This window comes from Athene noctua, chromosome 2, assembly GCF_965140245.1.
Source record: "Athene noctua chromosome 2, bAthNoc1.hap1.1, whole genome shotgun sequence".
Taxonomy (NCBI): domain Eukaryota; kingdom Metazoa; phylum Chordata; class Aves; order Strigiformes; family Strigidae; genus Athene; species Athene noctua.
The window spans coordinates 157,002,144-157,019,303 of NC_134038.1; the positions used below are offsets into that span (position 1 = coordinate 157,002,144).

Here is a 17,160-nt window from a genome sequence, read left to right on the forward strand (position 1 = left end):
ATAGCAGCAGTAGAGTACAAAAAAAAAGATAGCTGGCAACAATTTATATCCAAAAGCTCTTTACCATCTGTTTGTACAAAGCCAAGTGTTTAAGAATACTCCTTTCTAAAAATCAAATAAATGAAATACTATCACAAAACTTCATCTATATTACATCACTTCATGACGAGCTACTTTATAGATGGCAATTTCACACAGTTGAGTATCCATGTAAATTATGATAAGAAAAATTAAGCACATAGCTAATTGAAATGTGTCCCTAGACCCTTTAAAGAAAAACAGTTGTAATCTTGTTTACTAACAAGAGTTGTTTACACAAGGTTGTGTAACTAAACATCTTTGTGGGCTGGAATCATGTGATAGTTCCTAAAATTGCCTATGCATAATAAAGACAGTAATTTTTGATTAGAAGGGTAAAGTTTTTTTGATTAGAAGGGTAAAGTTGAAAGATCCTCTTAAACGGCAGCCGTAACATCTACATGAACATTGTCAGGCAATGCTGTAGATAAAGTAACAAATGAATAAAACACACTAAGTAAAATTGGTGGGAAAAGATGTGCAGCTGTGCAATGTCTGGGTGCAACTTTGGAGGGTGTTTTGAAAATCTGGCTCAGAATGGCTTCTTTTACTGGAGTTTATAGCTCAACCTCACAGTCATTTATGTATAGCTGCCTGTGTATTTAATCAAAAGTAATAAGCCAGATGCTTCAAATTAAAGACAGTTAAAAAAATCTATTCCAATACATAAATATAAATTCTGAAACAGTTTTTGGTCTTAGATGCTATGAGTATTAAACTATGAAAGCTTATTTATTTTACTAAATATAATCATACAAGATGAGAACTTTGAAATTTTATCTTTAAGTCATCTAAATATCTGCATGACAGCAAAATACAAAGAATTTAACTAAAACCAGTGGCAGCACAGTAGCGAATGCAAATGCCAAACATTTGGTCTCATTTGGTCTCATGAATAGCTTCTCAGAAATATTTGTATTTAAATAATAAATGTAAATACTGGGCCATGTTCTCTGTTGCTCTCTCAGGAAAAGACAATGATTATTCTGAATTATCATGGCGAAGTCAGGCAAACATTTCCTTTAAATATTTAAGACTTTTTTTGTTTAGATAGATCATTTACAGAATAGATTTACAGGATCTTTGGTGAAGAATTCTGCCAGGAAAATCAAGTCTTACAAGTTGTTAAAATTCCAACAGCTGCATGATATGACACTTGACAAATCTGACTCCCAGTGTTGTAAAATCCTGAACAACGAAGCAAACTACAAAGTAGTCAACACCATAACTCCACAAAAAAAAAACAAAACAAACAAACAAAAACAAAACCAAAAAACCAACCCAACCCAAACAAACAAAAAACCCAAAGATATATTTTTCAGTCCAATCATTTTTTGAATCATACTAAGTTTTCGTCTGGTTTTCCATCAATTTAGTGGAGTTACTAATGATTTACCAGCATAAAACTCTTTACTCATAAAAGAGCAACCAGACCCTTTCTGTCTAAAATATTTAGTAGGAGTATTAGTTAGAAAAATACATCTTAGGAAATTCTCTTTCATTGTAAGTAGCATGCAGCAGTAGCATATGAAGAATACAGAATACTTACTTTAAGGGCGATATCCTGATAAATACATATGTTGTTATTTCATCCTAAAGCACAATTCAACTGTTTTAGAGAAAAGTTGTTTTAAGGTTGTCCAACATATGCCTTAAAGATGTCTCTAAAAGCCAGAATGTACAAGAACTCCTTATGCATACTTGCTACAAACCACATTTTCAGCTCATTTAATCAGAAATATTTAAGTATAAGGGAGAACTTGAGAAGTGGAGTTCCGCAAATCTCCGTTCACGGTTACCTTCTAGAACGTATGAAGACTTCTTGAAATCAAACCACCCACTCAAGAAGACTGCAACTCTAGTAAGGAATTTATAACTTGTAAAGATGAAAATGGAAGACAGTGGGAACAGCATATCAAAGAGAAACGAAGTCAATAGGACCTACATGGAAGAGTACAATCACTGTATTTGTGATTGTCGCAGAGGTCAGCATCTCTGCATTGGTATTGTAGCTGTGAGCTCATGGAAAAAGTCATGATGTAACAGAGACTTCAAAGTGGACTCAACTGTAAATTCTATTCGAACTCTCCACCAGGCTTGTGCAGCCCATGATGAAATCTGGGCTGCTCTGTCCTCACTGTAACCAAAACACTGAGATCAAAGTCAGTAGGGATAGATTTATCATGCTAACATTAGTCCTTCAATTGCAATACACACAGACTCAGTGCCTTGAGGGGGTAAGCAGAAAGAATTATTTTTTATTCACTCAGCTACAGAATGTTCAAGTGAGTACTTTTGTGCCCCCTCAAAGCAAAAGCCATTGGCAAGAAGCTACTCCTACAACTGCAATAATATCATTAACTTCCAGATATTACGAAATTGATCCCATTCTTTACTATGGAATCACAACATGAATTAGGAAAAAAAAAAAAAAAAAAAGAAATAAGAAAAAACCACAAACTATTTCAGCAAAAAAAACCCCCAACCATCATCCAACCATTAATTTCCCTCCCAAAGAGACTCTGTGATTGGGCCAGAACCATTCATTCTTTCCTTGCACAGACATGCAGCATGACTACTACATGTCACTTTCTGCTGTCCTAAGTAACTACTCCAAATAAATCAAAAAGCCTCATTGACATGCTTAGTAGATTTGTGGAAAGTCTCAATACAATATTTTGTATGAGATAACTTGTAAGTCTGTGGCAGGATGCTACCCTACAGCATACTTTCTTATAGCACAGCAGAGTCTTCCAGGTCTTAGTCCCTCATTTCCCTCACAGTTCTTTGCATAGCTCACACAACATATTTAAGGCAGTGACCTCTTTTATAGGTCTACATCTACTCATGAAATTCAGAAGGTATTTAAAAATTCTCAGCATGTCTGAAAAGCATAGTAGCATACAATGCAGTGACTGGCAGTCACTATATACTATATACACTATATACTACATCTCACTAGCGAGAGATTAGCAAGCTCATATATTTTTTAGCAGCAAGAGTTTCATGTAAATTAACTGTTGAGTATTTATTTTAAGTTTTGGTAAATTCTACAGCCAGGGTTCAATGCCATAGTATGACAGGTAGATTGCTAGCAATACTGGCGTTAGCTAGCTCAAGACTAACTGAACATCATCTATGCAAGCAGCAATCACAGGAGTAATAATGTAGACATACTCATAGGGAGCTCAAAGGGCCTGGCACAGAATTCAGGTCTCCTCTTGCTCTTGATGCTTCCTCCTTTGTTCATCATTTATCTCTGTTATAATCTTCTTGATAGCACTTCTCTTCATCAGATTTGTATGCACAAGCGATTTAACTATAAGCAAGGGTGTCCAAGTACAGCACACCTTTGAGATGACTTGTTTCTTCCTTTGTCACTCAGGAACTCCCACTGCTTCCTGCCGAGACCTCTGCAATTCAGGTCTTTCACTTATTTTCAGTAGATAAAGCAATTCATTCTGCTTTGTTTTTCTACCTCTATGATTGTACTACTGAGAACCGCTTGAGTTTTGTCCTAATCCAGCACACTGTATCAGTGAGAGAAATCAGAGCTTACTCTTTCTTCTGACATAGAAACACACATGTTCCCATTAAAGCAACTTCATTACTCCTTTTTTTTTTAATTTTTTTTTTTTTTTCTCCACTGTCTTGTGTATAACTATAAATAGAATTCAACCTGCACAAAGTCCTGTTGTTAAGATTTGGTCCGGTATCAGATGGAGCAAGTATGTAACTACACTTCTTAATCCATGTCAGTTGATGGTGGTCCATCGCATTCAGCTGAAGCTCTCCCATGACCTACAGAATCCTTTGGAATATTCTAACTTGATCAGTTCATTTAATTTCTTTGCTTTCCATCTTCCTCTGTGAATGCAGTCTGTTAGTAGAGATGTTTCTCTTCAGGTTTCCTACACAAGTATATCAGCAATTGTGCCCATGTTCATACTAAACTACAGCTGAAGAGACCCTATTTTTTCTCTTCAGTTTTGAGATATTTGGTGTTGTAGCCTCAAACTATTTTTATCTTTAAAACTCTATCATTAAACTGTGAGGATTTTTTGGTGAAGAGCATTAAGAAGCACAGGCATGACATACCAGTTCAGCTGACACAGCCCAATGAAAAATATTCACTAAGCACAGAAACCTCTCAAAAGCCAGTATAATATTTCATTGCATTAAAGTACTTCTATAGCTAGAGCTACAAATAACAAAAGCCATCTACATGAAGAAAACTTACAATCAAAATCTATCTTGTACTCCCTCGGGAAATGAAGGAAGATATATCAAGAAAAAGAAATTTTACTCTACTTTGTCCCTTTTTTCTCTTATTGACTGGACATAGTTAAATTAAATGCAAACTCAAAAAAGTATGTAAGACAACAAATATTCTTTGAGGACTCATTGTAATCATCGTGGTCTTGCTGCAGTCTCTGGTGCCTGAGCAATAACTCAGGCCAAGAATATCATGTACAGAAAAACACTGCCGTGCTGTGATTTCATGCCTAGTGTTACCTTACAGTTTAAGTAGCTCCCTTGGCTCTTACACTTGCAGCAATTAGAATTTCCAGACAGCTCAGTGGCAGATATTCTAGGCGCTCTCTGTATTGTAGCAATGGCAAAGGGCAGTCAATTCTTAACATGAATGAATTAAATTCTCTGGTATACCACATGGCTGTAAACCTAAAAACTTTTAAAGCTTTCAAAGTTTTCATTCTGCCTTTTATAGTTACAAAGCAACAACAGCCAGCTGTGTGAAGTAAGTCTCAATTTTTATCATGGGCTAAGATTTACAGTAGGATATGAAAGTCCCTATACCGCTGTTTCTGGATCTCATGAAAGACACTACTATACTTTTCCTCTCATGCTAGTCTTTTCAGCAATCCAGTTACTTAAACATAGCAGAACACTATCTACTGAAGAACAAATATGTGATCAGAAGAATGGAGCATCAGACAAAGAGAGATTGCCTGACATATGTTCTTGATTTATTGGTCTAGTTGACTGAAGTTGGAATTTTATCACGGTTGAATCCTAAATCAGAGAGACAATACACTTATCCATTATCAGGATGGTACTTAATATATCCAGATGACAAAGGTTAAACTATACATGTCAACTTTGACAGCTTTTCTTCTTCTTCTGGCCTGAAGTCCATAAGGACTGCAAGTAATTAGCACTCTAGAAAAGTCAGAGCTCAGGCCCTCAGTGGATTTTTCAGGTTGTTTTTGTGAGCAGATACTCATTTTGGAGTTTCAAGTTACACTGTGGCATTATTACCCATTGCTGCGTTAGATACCCTTCTTCCCTGCCTGCTATTAAAACTTTGCTAACATAAATTCTGCTACTGAAATTAACTATACATTCCAACTCCCTGATCATCTATGCAAAAGTTAGCTGGGCAAACAAGCAGCTGAATGCATTTTAAACACAGTTAACTGTTTTTTGCAGATGTGTAAGGAGTTTCTGTCTATTTCTGACGATTGGTTGCAACCTCTAATTTGCTGCTCTTAACTTCAACACCCATCTATAATGAAAATACCTGATTTACAAACAACGTTCTAATACATTTTAAAATAAATATTACAGAAAAAGATCAGACAATGAGATGGCAACGAGGAACGAAGAGACAACTTAGTAAACAAAATGGGAAATAGCTGCAGTCAAAGCCTGAGAGCTTACCAGGCCCTTTATTATAAACTGCAATGTACTGCTTTACAGTGCTGCTTTTAAAATATGTTAACACTATATCACAGTTCCCGGCAGCATGAAGTCTTTCCAGAAAACGTGTCATCACTGTATGCAGTGTATTTTATAGCCAGTATAATTTAATTTTATTGTATCCAATAATATTTTTCTGAAATTCTAGGAAGTCTCCCCACAAAAGATAAGTAATGGCCATATTTTAATCAACTGGCACAAAGTCTAACCACCATACTGCAGAAAAAAAAGCCTTTATTACACCAAAATGTCCTCAGTTTCATGTTGCCTCCGTGGAGGAGGTCATGAATAAAACCTGCAAGAATCTCATTCAAGTATTATGTAGCATAAAACCTTTCAACTGTGAAGTTATTTGAAGACTGATCTCTACAGTTTAACTATTCTTGATAGACAAAGCTGAATAAACTCAGAATCCTACACGTTGTACTATTATCACAAGAAAAACTGAAAATTATGCTAGCAAAGCCTGAAATACATGTCATTTGTTTCGTATGTCCACAAACATTCTGAAAAGGCAAACTCTACACCTCTAAGTAAAACAACATAGTCTTCCTTTTCTTACCAGACTTGGATTTCTGCTTTGCAATCTGCCCATGATTGGGAAACGTTGCTGTGCAGCCTGGTATAGCCATTCTTTCCTCTAAATCAGACTCTGGAATTGTAGTACAGCCACCTAGTTGAAAATGGAAGAACATTAATGTGGTGTTTATGTAACAAAACAAAATCACCAGTGCATAATTAAGGAAAAGAGGTGATAAATTAGCTGACAGGAACACATAAAACTGAAATGGTCTTTACTTTCACTTCACAGAAATGTTTGTTAAAGAAAATGATTACCATTGCTTAGAAGGCTGATTATGCCTTAATGACTTCTCTCTACTACTAATATATTAAAACTTTTTTCACACCAACATTAAGACCACAGAATATGTAAAACTGGTTCCACACAGAAGATAAAAATAATGTGATCTGTGTTTAAAGATCAGATTACTGGGAGCTAGTTTTATATTAAAAGTAATCAAGTGTGAATGAAATAACTTTACAAAGTCAACAAACCTGATGAAGATTGTTAGCTTGCCATAAAGAATGATATATGATGATTATTTTCTGGATGGGCTATTAAATACAGTATTTTTATTACTTAGTGCTAGAGATATGGAAATACAGGGACACTTTCACTGTCCAGTAAGACACTGCACTGGCAATGTCTTACTCATAAGTGATTGTAGGATGCATGGCATAATTGATTCTTTGTATTTTGCAATGTTGCTTTCTGAGTAGTTCATTAGAGAACACAATGACTTCTCTTCAAAAATGTTTAAAGGCCTATATTTAAAACATTAAAAGACGGACAATCTAGTCATAGTATCACCTGAAGATAGCTGCAGTAGCTTGCAGTGGAATAGGTTGATGTAATTTCAAAACAGCTGCGATCAGGACTTTGGAGGATGTCACTGTTCAGCAGCAAACATTGCCAACAACATAGTACACAGCTGAGCTGCATTTCTTTCTCATAGCCCTCCAAGGATCACCACTAGCAAGCAAACAAATCCATGTACTTATTGTGTTCTGAAAGCACGTTTATAAACAGCACATCAACTCCCAGTGGAGAGCACAGACTTTTCACCTTTATGAGTTGTTTATTCTTGAAAATAAATATTCTACTCCAGGCCTCACAATGGGTGTACCCAATCTGCAGCAACACAGGCTATTCTCTCCTTACAAACTGAAGTAGTAGAACAGTTGTTAAAAACAAGGATGCATCCCCAAGTATAAGAGCTGCAGTTTCCTCAGCAGTTTCAGAAGAACTGTCAAAGCAACACATGATGCTCTGCAGAAATGTACCACGCTGTCTAGCTACGGTAAAGCAAGGCAGCCCCAATGAATCATGGAAAACAGTCATCCCTACCAGCTCAAGAACTGATACAGCATCCTTTGTTCCTAAGGAAGAGGAAAGACAAAAGCTACTATATTCCAGATACACCCTGACAGAAAGTATGATACAGCATGGGGTTTATATTTGATTCAAAGCAAGTGAATTTTTTCAGTTAGAAAGGAAGGTTAGGAGTGAATGTGTCAGCAATGTGCAGACTTATGAGCCATGACAGCTTCAGATATTTGGGGTACCTGCTATGAAACTGAAGGAGAAAATCAGAAATTAGAACAATGTCTTGATGTTAAATTACTGTAACACTGGGACAATGTCTGACATTCATTAAATATAAATATACCTACACCCTAAATGAAAATAAGTATCAGTAAACTAATACTTCTGTTCTCATTTGCGAATTGTGACTAAAATGTAAACTATAAGATTTAATGAAATGGAAACCACGGCTTTAAAAGTTAATTTATATTCTTCAGATAAAATCTACCCTATTAAACCCATAAAGTAATCTGTAAATACAGGACACAAAATTAAGGTTTCTTGCACAAAAAAAAAAAAAAAAGCAATTAAGAATGGCATCATACATTTTAAAAGCTTTTATAACATTTCCTAACAGCATGAGTGAAAACTTGCCTAGTAAATTAACATCCACTGAATTTCTACATAGAAATAAAAGAATTTTTACAACGTTTGTTCTAAAACCTGAAACTCAATAACTTACATAGCCTTGAGAATTGATGGCTTTCGATGCCAAAATATTTCATTAGTCATCAACACTGATAGTAACTGAATAAGAGTCGGAAAAAGTCTATTTGCCCTTAGGTACAACACACTACTTACTGAAAGGTAACAAGACTTCCTGCTCTTGATTTTGATGTTATAGATTTGTTAAGATTTACTTGTCATCTGATACCATCAGAAGTTATTAAAATTAAAAGCAGAATCCACTTCTTCCATAACTTGATTCTCTTGACAGAGAATGAGGACTGAAGTGTTACCAGTGGTAGACTATTTTACACAGAAAAGAAGTGTAGAAAGAATACACAGAGCAATAGTATCAGAATCAATACTGAGTACTAATTATTCCTACTTCTGCAACAATACTAATAATGGTTCCCTATGAATTGGTGTTTAAATACTATTGTTTCATAAATGCATTCCATGTGCTGAGAGCACTGTTTTTAGTGGGCCAGGATTTCACCAGGATTTATTTAAATAATTATCGGTGCAAATGACCAAAAAGAAGGCCATATAATAGTGATATTTTTGCTCTTTTGAGGCAATGAGGCTTTATATGATCAAAGTCTTTGCATCCCCACATTTCTGTCTTACTCTTTTAATACCAGTATTGCCTTCTAACTGAAGAAACTACTAGAATTTGCTGAACTATGTCTCTTAGCTTCTTCAGATGCGTAGGACTAGGTAGAATGACTGGACCCTCATCTACAAATCAACCTGTATCAACATTAGTATCTGCTTTTTCCAGTGGAACCAATGGCAAGTTCCATCTCCTTGATCCAATAGGCCTCGGTACCCATCCTCAAGATAACAATGGGTATCCTTGATAATTTGCTATGATTCCCCATGGAAGAAAAAAGTGAAGACAACACTAAGACAACTGTCACACTGTAAGAACTGAAATGTTCAAAGTAAATTGCAAACTTTCACTAAACTAAAAAAGCCACTGAATAAGGCACAAATACACAAGACTGAATATAATATTTAAACCATGGTAGAGCAGGATTTTGTGATTCAAAAAACATTTTACAACTCTGAAAGACACCTATCTGAAAAAAAGAAGCTTTCCTGTTAGAACTCTAAACTTTTAAATTTCATACTGCAAGAGTTCTACTGAGGGTATCTACACTGACTTATCTGGTTAATGACTAACAGGATTTTTACTTTAAGTAAACAAAAAAACCCTCTTTAAATTCTTGTATATCTCTGGATAAATTTCAGAAAGTATCCACTGAATGTCCATTTTAGCAAGCATTTACAATTTTTTGCACCTGGAATCCTTAAAGAAATCACAGCAACAGAATAATGCACATTCATTGATAATTAAGTGAATAGTACACATCAGAAAGTGAAATATTTAAGGAAGAAGGGGGGAAAGAGAGGCAGGAATAGTAATACATAAATCTACACCCTGGAAATGATCCAAGTTGAGAAGTTCTCCAGATGTCAGTCTGTAAACAGTGCTTCATAAAATGAATTTCCCCATTAATTGTTGGCAAGAATAACATCTAGAATATGTTATTACATTTGACCCACTCTTTCTCCTTTTTCTGCGTAGCTAAATTCTTGTCTGACATCACAGATCTTTTATCAGTTCTAATAAAACCAAGAAAACAAGATTTGGTCAGCAAAGCTGTTTGATAGGGTACAACATGTATAAAATTACACTCAAGTTAATTGTGAACTTAGTTCACCAAAGGAAATGAGAATTCTCTTGTTTATTTTCACTACATCATTTTTTGTAACACATTTGGTTCTTAAGTTGGAAAAAGACACCCACACCCAAAGGAAACATAAACATACAATACATATTGAACAAAAATTAAGTACTGACAGTTTTCCTACAGGTTCCTATCACCATGTTTTTACACTTCTTAACATGACTCTAAAAGTTGAAAAACAGGAAAACGTAGTATACATCTAAAAAAATGAAAAGGCACTTCAAGAGAAAGACTATTTGGGTTTCCTCTTTCTCTTCCACTCAATCACAATCTAAACTATGCATAAAGTTTCCATTTTCCTCTGAAATTAATTCAAACAAGAGTCTACAGATAGAAGAAAAAAAAAAGCTTCCTGAGCAGTCTTTGGCAGCAAGAGTCAAAATGTGAACAGGAAGCTCTCTAAATACAGGATTTTGTCATCCCTGTGCAGATTGATTATACAATGGAGATAATCTAAACAGCAAAATTATTTCAGAGACTCCAAAACTATATGCAAAACCATATGCAGTTGGGCTTTTTGTGCTGTCCGTAATTTTTAGGGAAGTGCATACTAAAAATGCAGTCTAAGGCAATAGAGATTATTCTCTCTAATAATCAATTACTTCTACTGATTCTGCTAGCTACATTTATTCAAGTCCTGTAAATTTTATTAGAATCTGCCCATCAGAAAGTAGCTTGCCTGCTGAAGTAAATACTGTATGCAGGCTTTATAGATAAACAGCTCTATTGTTGCTTACTAGAAGAAAGATAGAACAGTAAGATCTATAGAAGAAAACAATACATATTTGAGTGTATAATGAGGTCCAGGGAACATTTATTCACATACTGGGTCTGGATTAGAGTCTGTCATTTGAATAGACACATTCCGAGAAGGCAAACATATTTCCATTGCAGAGTGCAATGAGAAAAGAAAAAGAGAAAGTGCAGGAAAAGAGAAGGAAAAATAAGGAATATTTTTTTCTAAATGGCTATTTAATAATGAACACAGCTCCAATTCACAGTAGAAAACAGTTCTCGTTTAGTTCAGATATTCACTAGCAAAATGTAGAGTTGCTAATTAATCAGTGATAGGTTTCAGAACATAGCACTTAGGTCTAATAGCGTGGCTACAGTTGCGCCATCACAAAATTCCATTGGTTTATGCCTGATTTGACAGAAACAAATTCTATGAAATGATGAAAAATATTTCTGTGCTATATTGCATTAGAACAATAAATTAATGAAAAAATCATACCAGCTGAACATGCATTCCAAGGTCACTGAAGATCACCAAAACATATTTTCAATGGGACTACACAGAGACATTATCAGACTGTTGTTCTGCTTTGCCTTTGTTTCACTGAAATGTTGCTTGACAAAACTTCCAATTGATAAATTCCACAGCTTGTCCTATAATAAGTTGCCACTCTTTGCACTGAGAGCTATGCAGAGGTAATTTGCACCAATTGTGTGGCTTCTGTTTGAGCTTGTAGCACGTTCAAATATTCTAAACATGCCTGAATTCATAAAATCTTAAGAAGTTTAGCATACTTTGGCAGCATAATCTCTTCATGGGAGTAACTACGCTGTTTAAACTGTCAAATTGTCTTAGCCATTCTTCCAGGATGAGGTTCTGTGCATGTGGTATGCAAGTCATACAAATGGCATTGAGAAACACATGGCTAAGAACAGATCTAACAGCTGTTTCCATTAAAGAAGTATTATTGGACATTCAGCCAAGAACACAATCAAAATCAACATTCAGTAGTACCCTAATGCAGGACTGAGAATGCAGTAACATTAAACTATATAATGCCATTCAGTATCGACCAAAAGTCATTCATTACTCACTATGAACAAAGGATGAATGATGACAGTTGTGTTTCAACCGCATAAGTGTACTGTTCCATCCAACAACCTATTCAACCTCATGAGCACAGACTGGCTGAAAAACATGCTCTGTGTTCAGGATTGTGTTGGGAGAGGTAATTGTTACTGAGTTTTTAGTGTTTGGAGGACTTCCATCTGCTTTTTTGTAACAGCCAAAAAAAAAAAAAAAAATCAGCTTATAACAAGAACTTTTCAAGGGAATATCAACTCTTGACAAAACCATAACAATAAAAATACTGTATTTTTCAGAGTACACTGTCTCACATAACATCTGGTGTTTTTTATTGACTGGGTCTCTCATCATCTTCCCAATAGTCAGTGTACCACTAAGCACAGCTCTCATTTAGCGTAACTAGAAAAGGTTTTCTTTCAAGATGGTTAAATACAGCAGTAGCAGAAGTTACAGAATATACTGTTACCAAAGTATTTTCAAAATAACATTCTTCATTCAGCAAGAAACTCAATTTCATACTACCCTTTTGGGAAGCAAGAGGAATATGCAAGGGTTTTGTCATTATTAGTTTTGCTTTACATAAATAAATTAATTTTGTGCTCATAAATATACATACATGTGTATTAGGATATATGTATATGAAATATGTTGTAGGAGGATATCGGACTTGCACAACTCTATGAGAGTTATATCCAGCAAAGCTCATTATTTTTCTAATAGTACATACGTATGCTCTGGTTAAAGCTCTTACTTCGTAATTACAAATTAGCAACTGGACAGTTATCAACCTTTTCTCCTATCAGCATCAGACCCCTCTAACACACGCAGTGCAGAACAATCACCTTCCTGTTCACGCGCTGTTCACGCGGCGGTAACTTCTCACAGTTCAGGACTTCTCCACAGTTCAGTGTTGCAGCTGTCAGCTTGGCACAACTCAGGAGTTTCTTATCTTTCTCCCAAGGCCCTTTTCTCATCAAAGCCTTGCTGCTTCTCAGAGGCTGTGCAAGGCTGACAGACTGATGTCTCCCACAGAAATACATAAAGAATTTTAACCCAAGTATTTTGTTTTCAGTAACACATTCTTCCATCTCTGTAGAGCTTGTATTTATCGCATTGTTTCAGTAATACAGTGGTAAGGTGGCTACTACTAGGTCTTTAGACTTTTTTACTAATTTACATGAAAAACTTAAATAGGTAATGCTCCCATTGATAAACACTTTCCTAATTATTTTTTCTAAAAGTGTATTCAAATGAATTTCTGCTGTCAGTTCTGGTTTCTATCTGCCAACACACCCCAAAAGAACACCTAAAAGTCAATGTTCAGAGCAGCTGGGATCTCTGGAGCATGGTTTTCAAAAAATCATTCACAATATTGTCTTTATGTAGTTCCTGACCTTTCTTCAGAGTACATTAAAAACAGTCAGACTAAAATTGACTATTGCAATCTTGATACCAAACCCTCCTGGTGTTCATAATTTTAAGAAGTTTAGAGAAACGATTTGCTCCTATTCCCATTTAAAACATTTGTATTTCCTGGAGCACATACATGAAGCATTCTTCAAGCTGAAGATGCAAGCATGTAGACACATATATAGACAATATATATCTGTAAGTATATGTATACACACACAAATTTTGGACTTACTAGTGAAGAAAAAGCAAATTTTCATTGCTTGCAGCCAGAAGTTGAAGAAACAACAAATGTTTGTGACATGGTTTACAGTTTTGTCAAGCTCTGTCACACAATCATACTGCGAGACTTTCAAGGTAAGTATTCTTTGACTGGTTCAGTGGCACAGACAGCTATTTATCTTCAAGAAGACTGAGGCATATTGACCTAAGTAAAACACCGTTTACAAGCTCTTAATAATAAGAGGAAACTCAGTAATGCAGGTTAGCGAAGATGGGATTTTTGTCCCCGCTCTGAATGTGACGTAAAAGATAATGCAATTTGCTGCATGAGGCCTTCTTATGCAGGGTTTTTTGGATGTTTGAGACAGCCTGATGAACAGTAGTCAGACAGAAACAGTTAATGAGGGGCTTACTCCTAATCCAGATCAGAAACTGAGTCAAATCACAGAAAAAGCATTTGAGATTTACACTAATGCAAGATTTTGGGCAAGACAATACAAGAACAAAAACTACTGACCTCAGATATACTGTGGATAACAGAAGACAGCGGATTAATAGCTGGGATTCAAACGTAGGCACTGAAGGATATATGTTGCTCACAAGGGCAAAATTAAAGTGGTAGAGTAATACTTCATAGCACTATTGGGATGGGCTACTGAAAGAGCAGGATATAGAATTGGTCAATTTGGAAAAGGATCATATAGTTTAGTAAACTAAATAGAATAGTAAAGAAATAGAATGTCATATTTTAGCTACAGAATACCAAAATCAGATTTCAATAGCAATTGCAGTTGCTTTAATATTATAAGAATTATTATTATTATCAGAAATGGTGTTGTTATGGAAACAAAAGAAGAATACAAACCCCACAGAAATAAATCACAGCATGATCAAAGAAAAAAGCTCCAGTGTGATGACCAGGAAAAAGGTGAATGCAATTCTGAAATCCACCTGACAGTGCTCCAAATAAGGATAAAGAAAGCAATGATACTATTGAATAAGGCACTGCTAAGACATCTGGAATGCTGTGTTCAATTCTTGTTACTGTGTTCATGACGGATTAAATAAACCTGGAAAAAGCCAGCTGAAGGTTACTAAGATCATATAAAAATCACTTACCTTACTGACACATGAGCAGATGACCAGTCTTGCTTAGCTAAGAGGACTAAAAATGGAACAGACTGATCTTTACCAATAATGTAATTAGGCCAGAAATCCTTAGTGTCTGGCAAAACAAGACACTCTTAGAACAAGACAGAATTGATCATAAATTAATTTTGACTTGAAATTAGGTTTCTGACTACCAAGAGAGCAAGGGCTTTGAACAATCCCTGAACAGGTATCATGGAGGTAAACAATTGTATTTAGAATAACGTAATTCAGACCCATTCATAACACAGAGATGGAGTTTCTGAACCACGAATTTCTTTTCTTCCTTTCCTCCTTCCCTCCACCCCCTCGAAATAGAAGACAGAGGGAATACAGGACAAAACAGATATAGACTTATCTATTAGTATTCTGAAATGATCATACTATTTGTTATCTAATTACAAGTAGTTATCTAATCATTAGGACATTAATGAATTACTAGTCTCTATTTATGTAACAATATTTTCACAGCATTCAAAGTGAATATGAGACACCACAAAAAATAGGCCACCTGGCTATTTTAACCAGCTGCAGGATGTAAACCATTAGTTCATAACTGAAAATAAAAAATGTAAAGAGTCTGGGACCAAAGTATCATTAAAAATATTTCATTAAAAAACCAGCAGCGATATGTAAACACTTAAAAAGTAGTTCTGACAATTCCAGTTCCTAAAAGTATTTGGCAAGCAAACTTACTAAATTTACATTTGGAGAGACACTGGACTATAAAATATAAAATGCCAAGTGCTGAAATTTAATAGTAGTAATCAGACATTGTATTTTTAAGAGGGTAATGAACTAGACCCTGTTCTTCTGTATTTCCAGATACTACTTGAAAATAAGCAACTCAAGTGATGAAATAAACATGGATACAAGCATCCGCTTTTAATGTTACTGAAATAAACCCAATAAACATCTATCCGGTGCCTTTCCAAGATAAACAGCATATAGATCCTTTGAGCACTAGCAGTCTAGGAAGTCAAAGTATTCATGAGAGAAAGAGAATTCTCTTTTTTATAATGCAGAGATTCTCTTCCACACTTGAAATGCAACCTCTGCTAAAAATACTTGCTTTCCAAAGATAGCACATGGTTTTCACGCATTGCAAATTTCTACTTTCTCAATTGTACCCAAATACCAGATTTGTCTGTAATATGTAAAACCTGAGTAACATTGTATTTGTTTAGTCTAAAAAAATGTCACTTTTATTTAATGAACAACTACGATTTTTATTAATTTTACTAGGAGCTAAGAACAAATCAAATTATAATAACCTATCTTTGCTCCAGTACTGCAAGAAGAAACAGACATTACTTATATTTGCCTTAGTCTCAGTAGTATTTAACACTTCATTTACTATATACTACCCATACCAAATATATCCAATTATTATCTTGTGTTATTATAGTTCAATCTTTTACATCATTAAAATCTCTGGGATTGATTTTTAGGGGAATTAAAAAAAAAAAAATCAACTTTGGCTCCATTTAGTATCTTAATGCCACTCAATCTAGTTTATAGGGAGGAAATGAGCACAGAACTGTACATAATACTGTAAAATTACATCTTATCCTGGGGACAGAATTTTTTTCTTTGTTTAGAAGAACTTCTTATTCAGCAAATTTTACTCTACTAACTGCACAGCATTTCATTACGTCACTAGTACCTCACCTATATCTGTGTAAACCATGCAATTTTACTAGCATCAATAGCATTCAAATATTATGAAAATGATACATCCAAAAGACAGAAGTGATGTTCCATTACTGGGATTACTTTGGACCTTTCTCCTTGTTTAAAAATGAAGGACTTAATTCATAGAAGCAAACATTTTGAATAGTATCTTCTGCAAGTATTTTCAGAAGTAGCCGAGACTGGGATGCTTCACATGATAAACCTTAAAGAGAACTGACTATACAGAACTGTGTAGTACCTTTATACCAAACACAAGGTATCTGAAGATATGAGGAAACACGCTCCCAAAAGTCTCTAACAACTTGGGAGAACCTTGGCACTGAACTTTTCAGAGATGAGGGAGAGACTCAATTTGGCTAATGTCATCAAACGAATCACATCCACTAGAAGATAATGGGTATTTAGGGAGAACAGTGTTCAAATCCAATCTGCTTTTTTCGGTAAAAAGCAAGGTCTGTTTTTACAATAAAATGCTATGTCTGAAACAGAAGGGGCTTTTTATATGGGAAGGCACAGGATTAACTGTTCTGTTTCACCTTATTTAAAAGCTGACATTGCTGCTGCTGTCCAAGATGATAAAGTGACAGAGCAAGTACAATACAGAGATGCTCTCAGTCAGCTATTTTTATGTCTTATGCTTATTTAATTCTCTCAATCAGTTGTCTAGTTTTAAAAGTTCATGGGACAAGGGGTTACTCAGTTTTAAAAAAATATTT

General features: G+C 35.1%; 1 protein-coding gene across 4 annotated transcripts in view; it reads right to left on the bottom strand.

Annotated features, from left to right (window-relative positions):
- BBS9 (Bardet-Biedl syndrome 9) overlaps positions 1-17,160 on the bottom strand; it is a 313,837-nt gene that overhangs the window by 109,321 nt on the left and 187,356 nt on the right. For all 4 annotated transcript variants that reach the window (XM_074900814.1, XM_074900816.1, XM_074900813.1 and 1 more), the window contains exon 22: positions 6,362-6,472. In XM_074900814.1, coding sequence (XP_074756915.1) covers positions 6,362-6,472 — 111 coding nt within the window. The remainder of the gene's footprint in view (positions 1-6,361; positions 6,473-17,160) is intronic.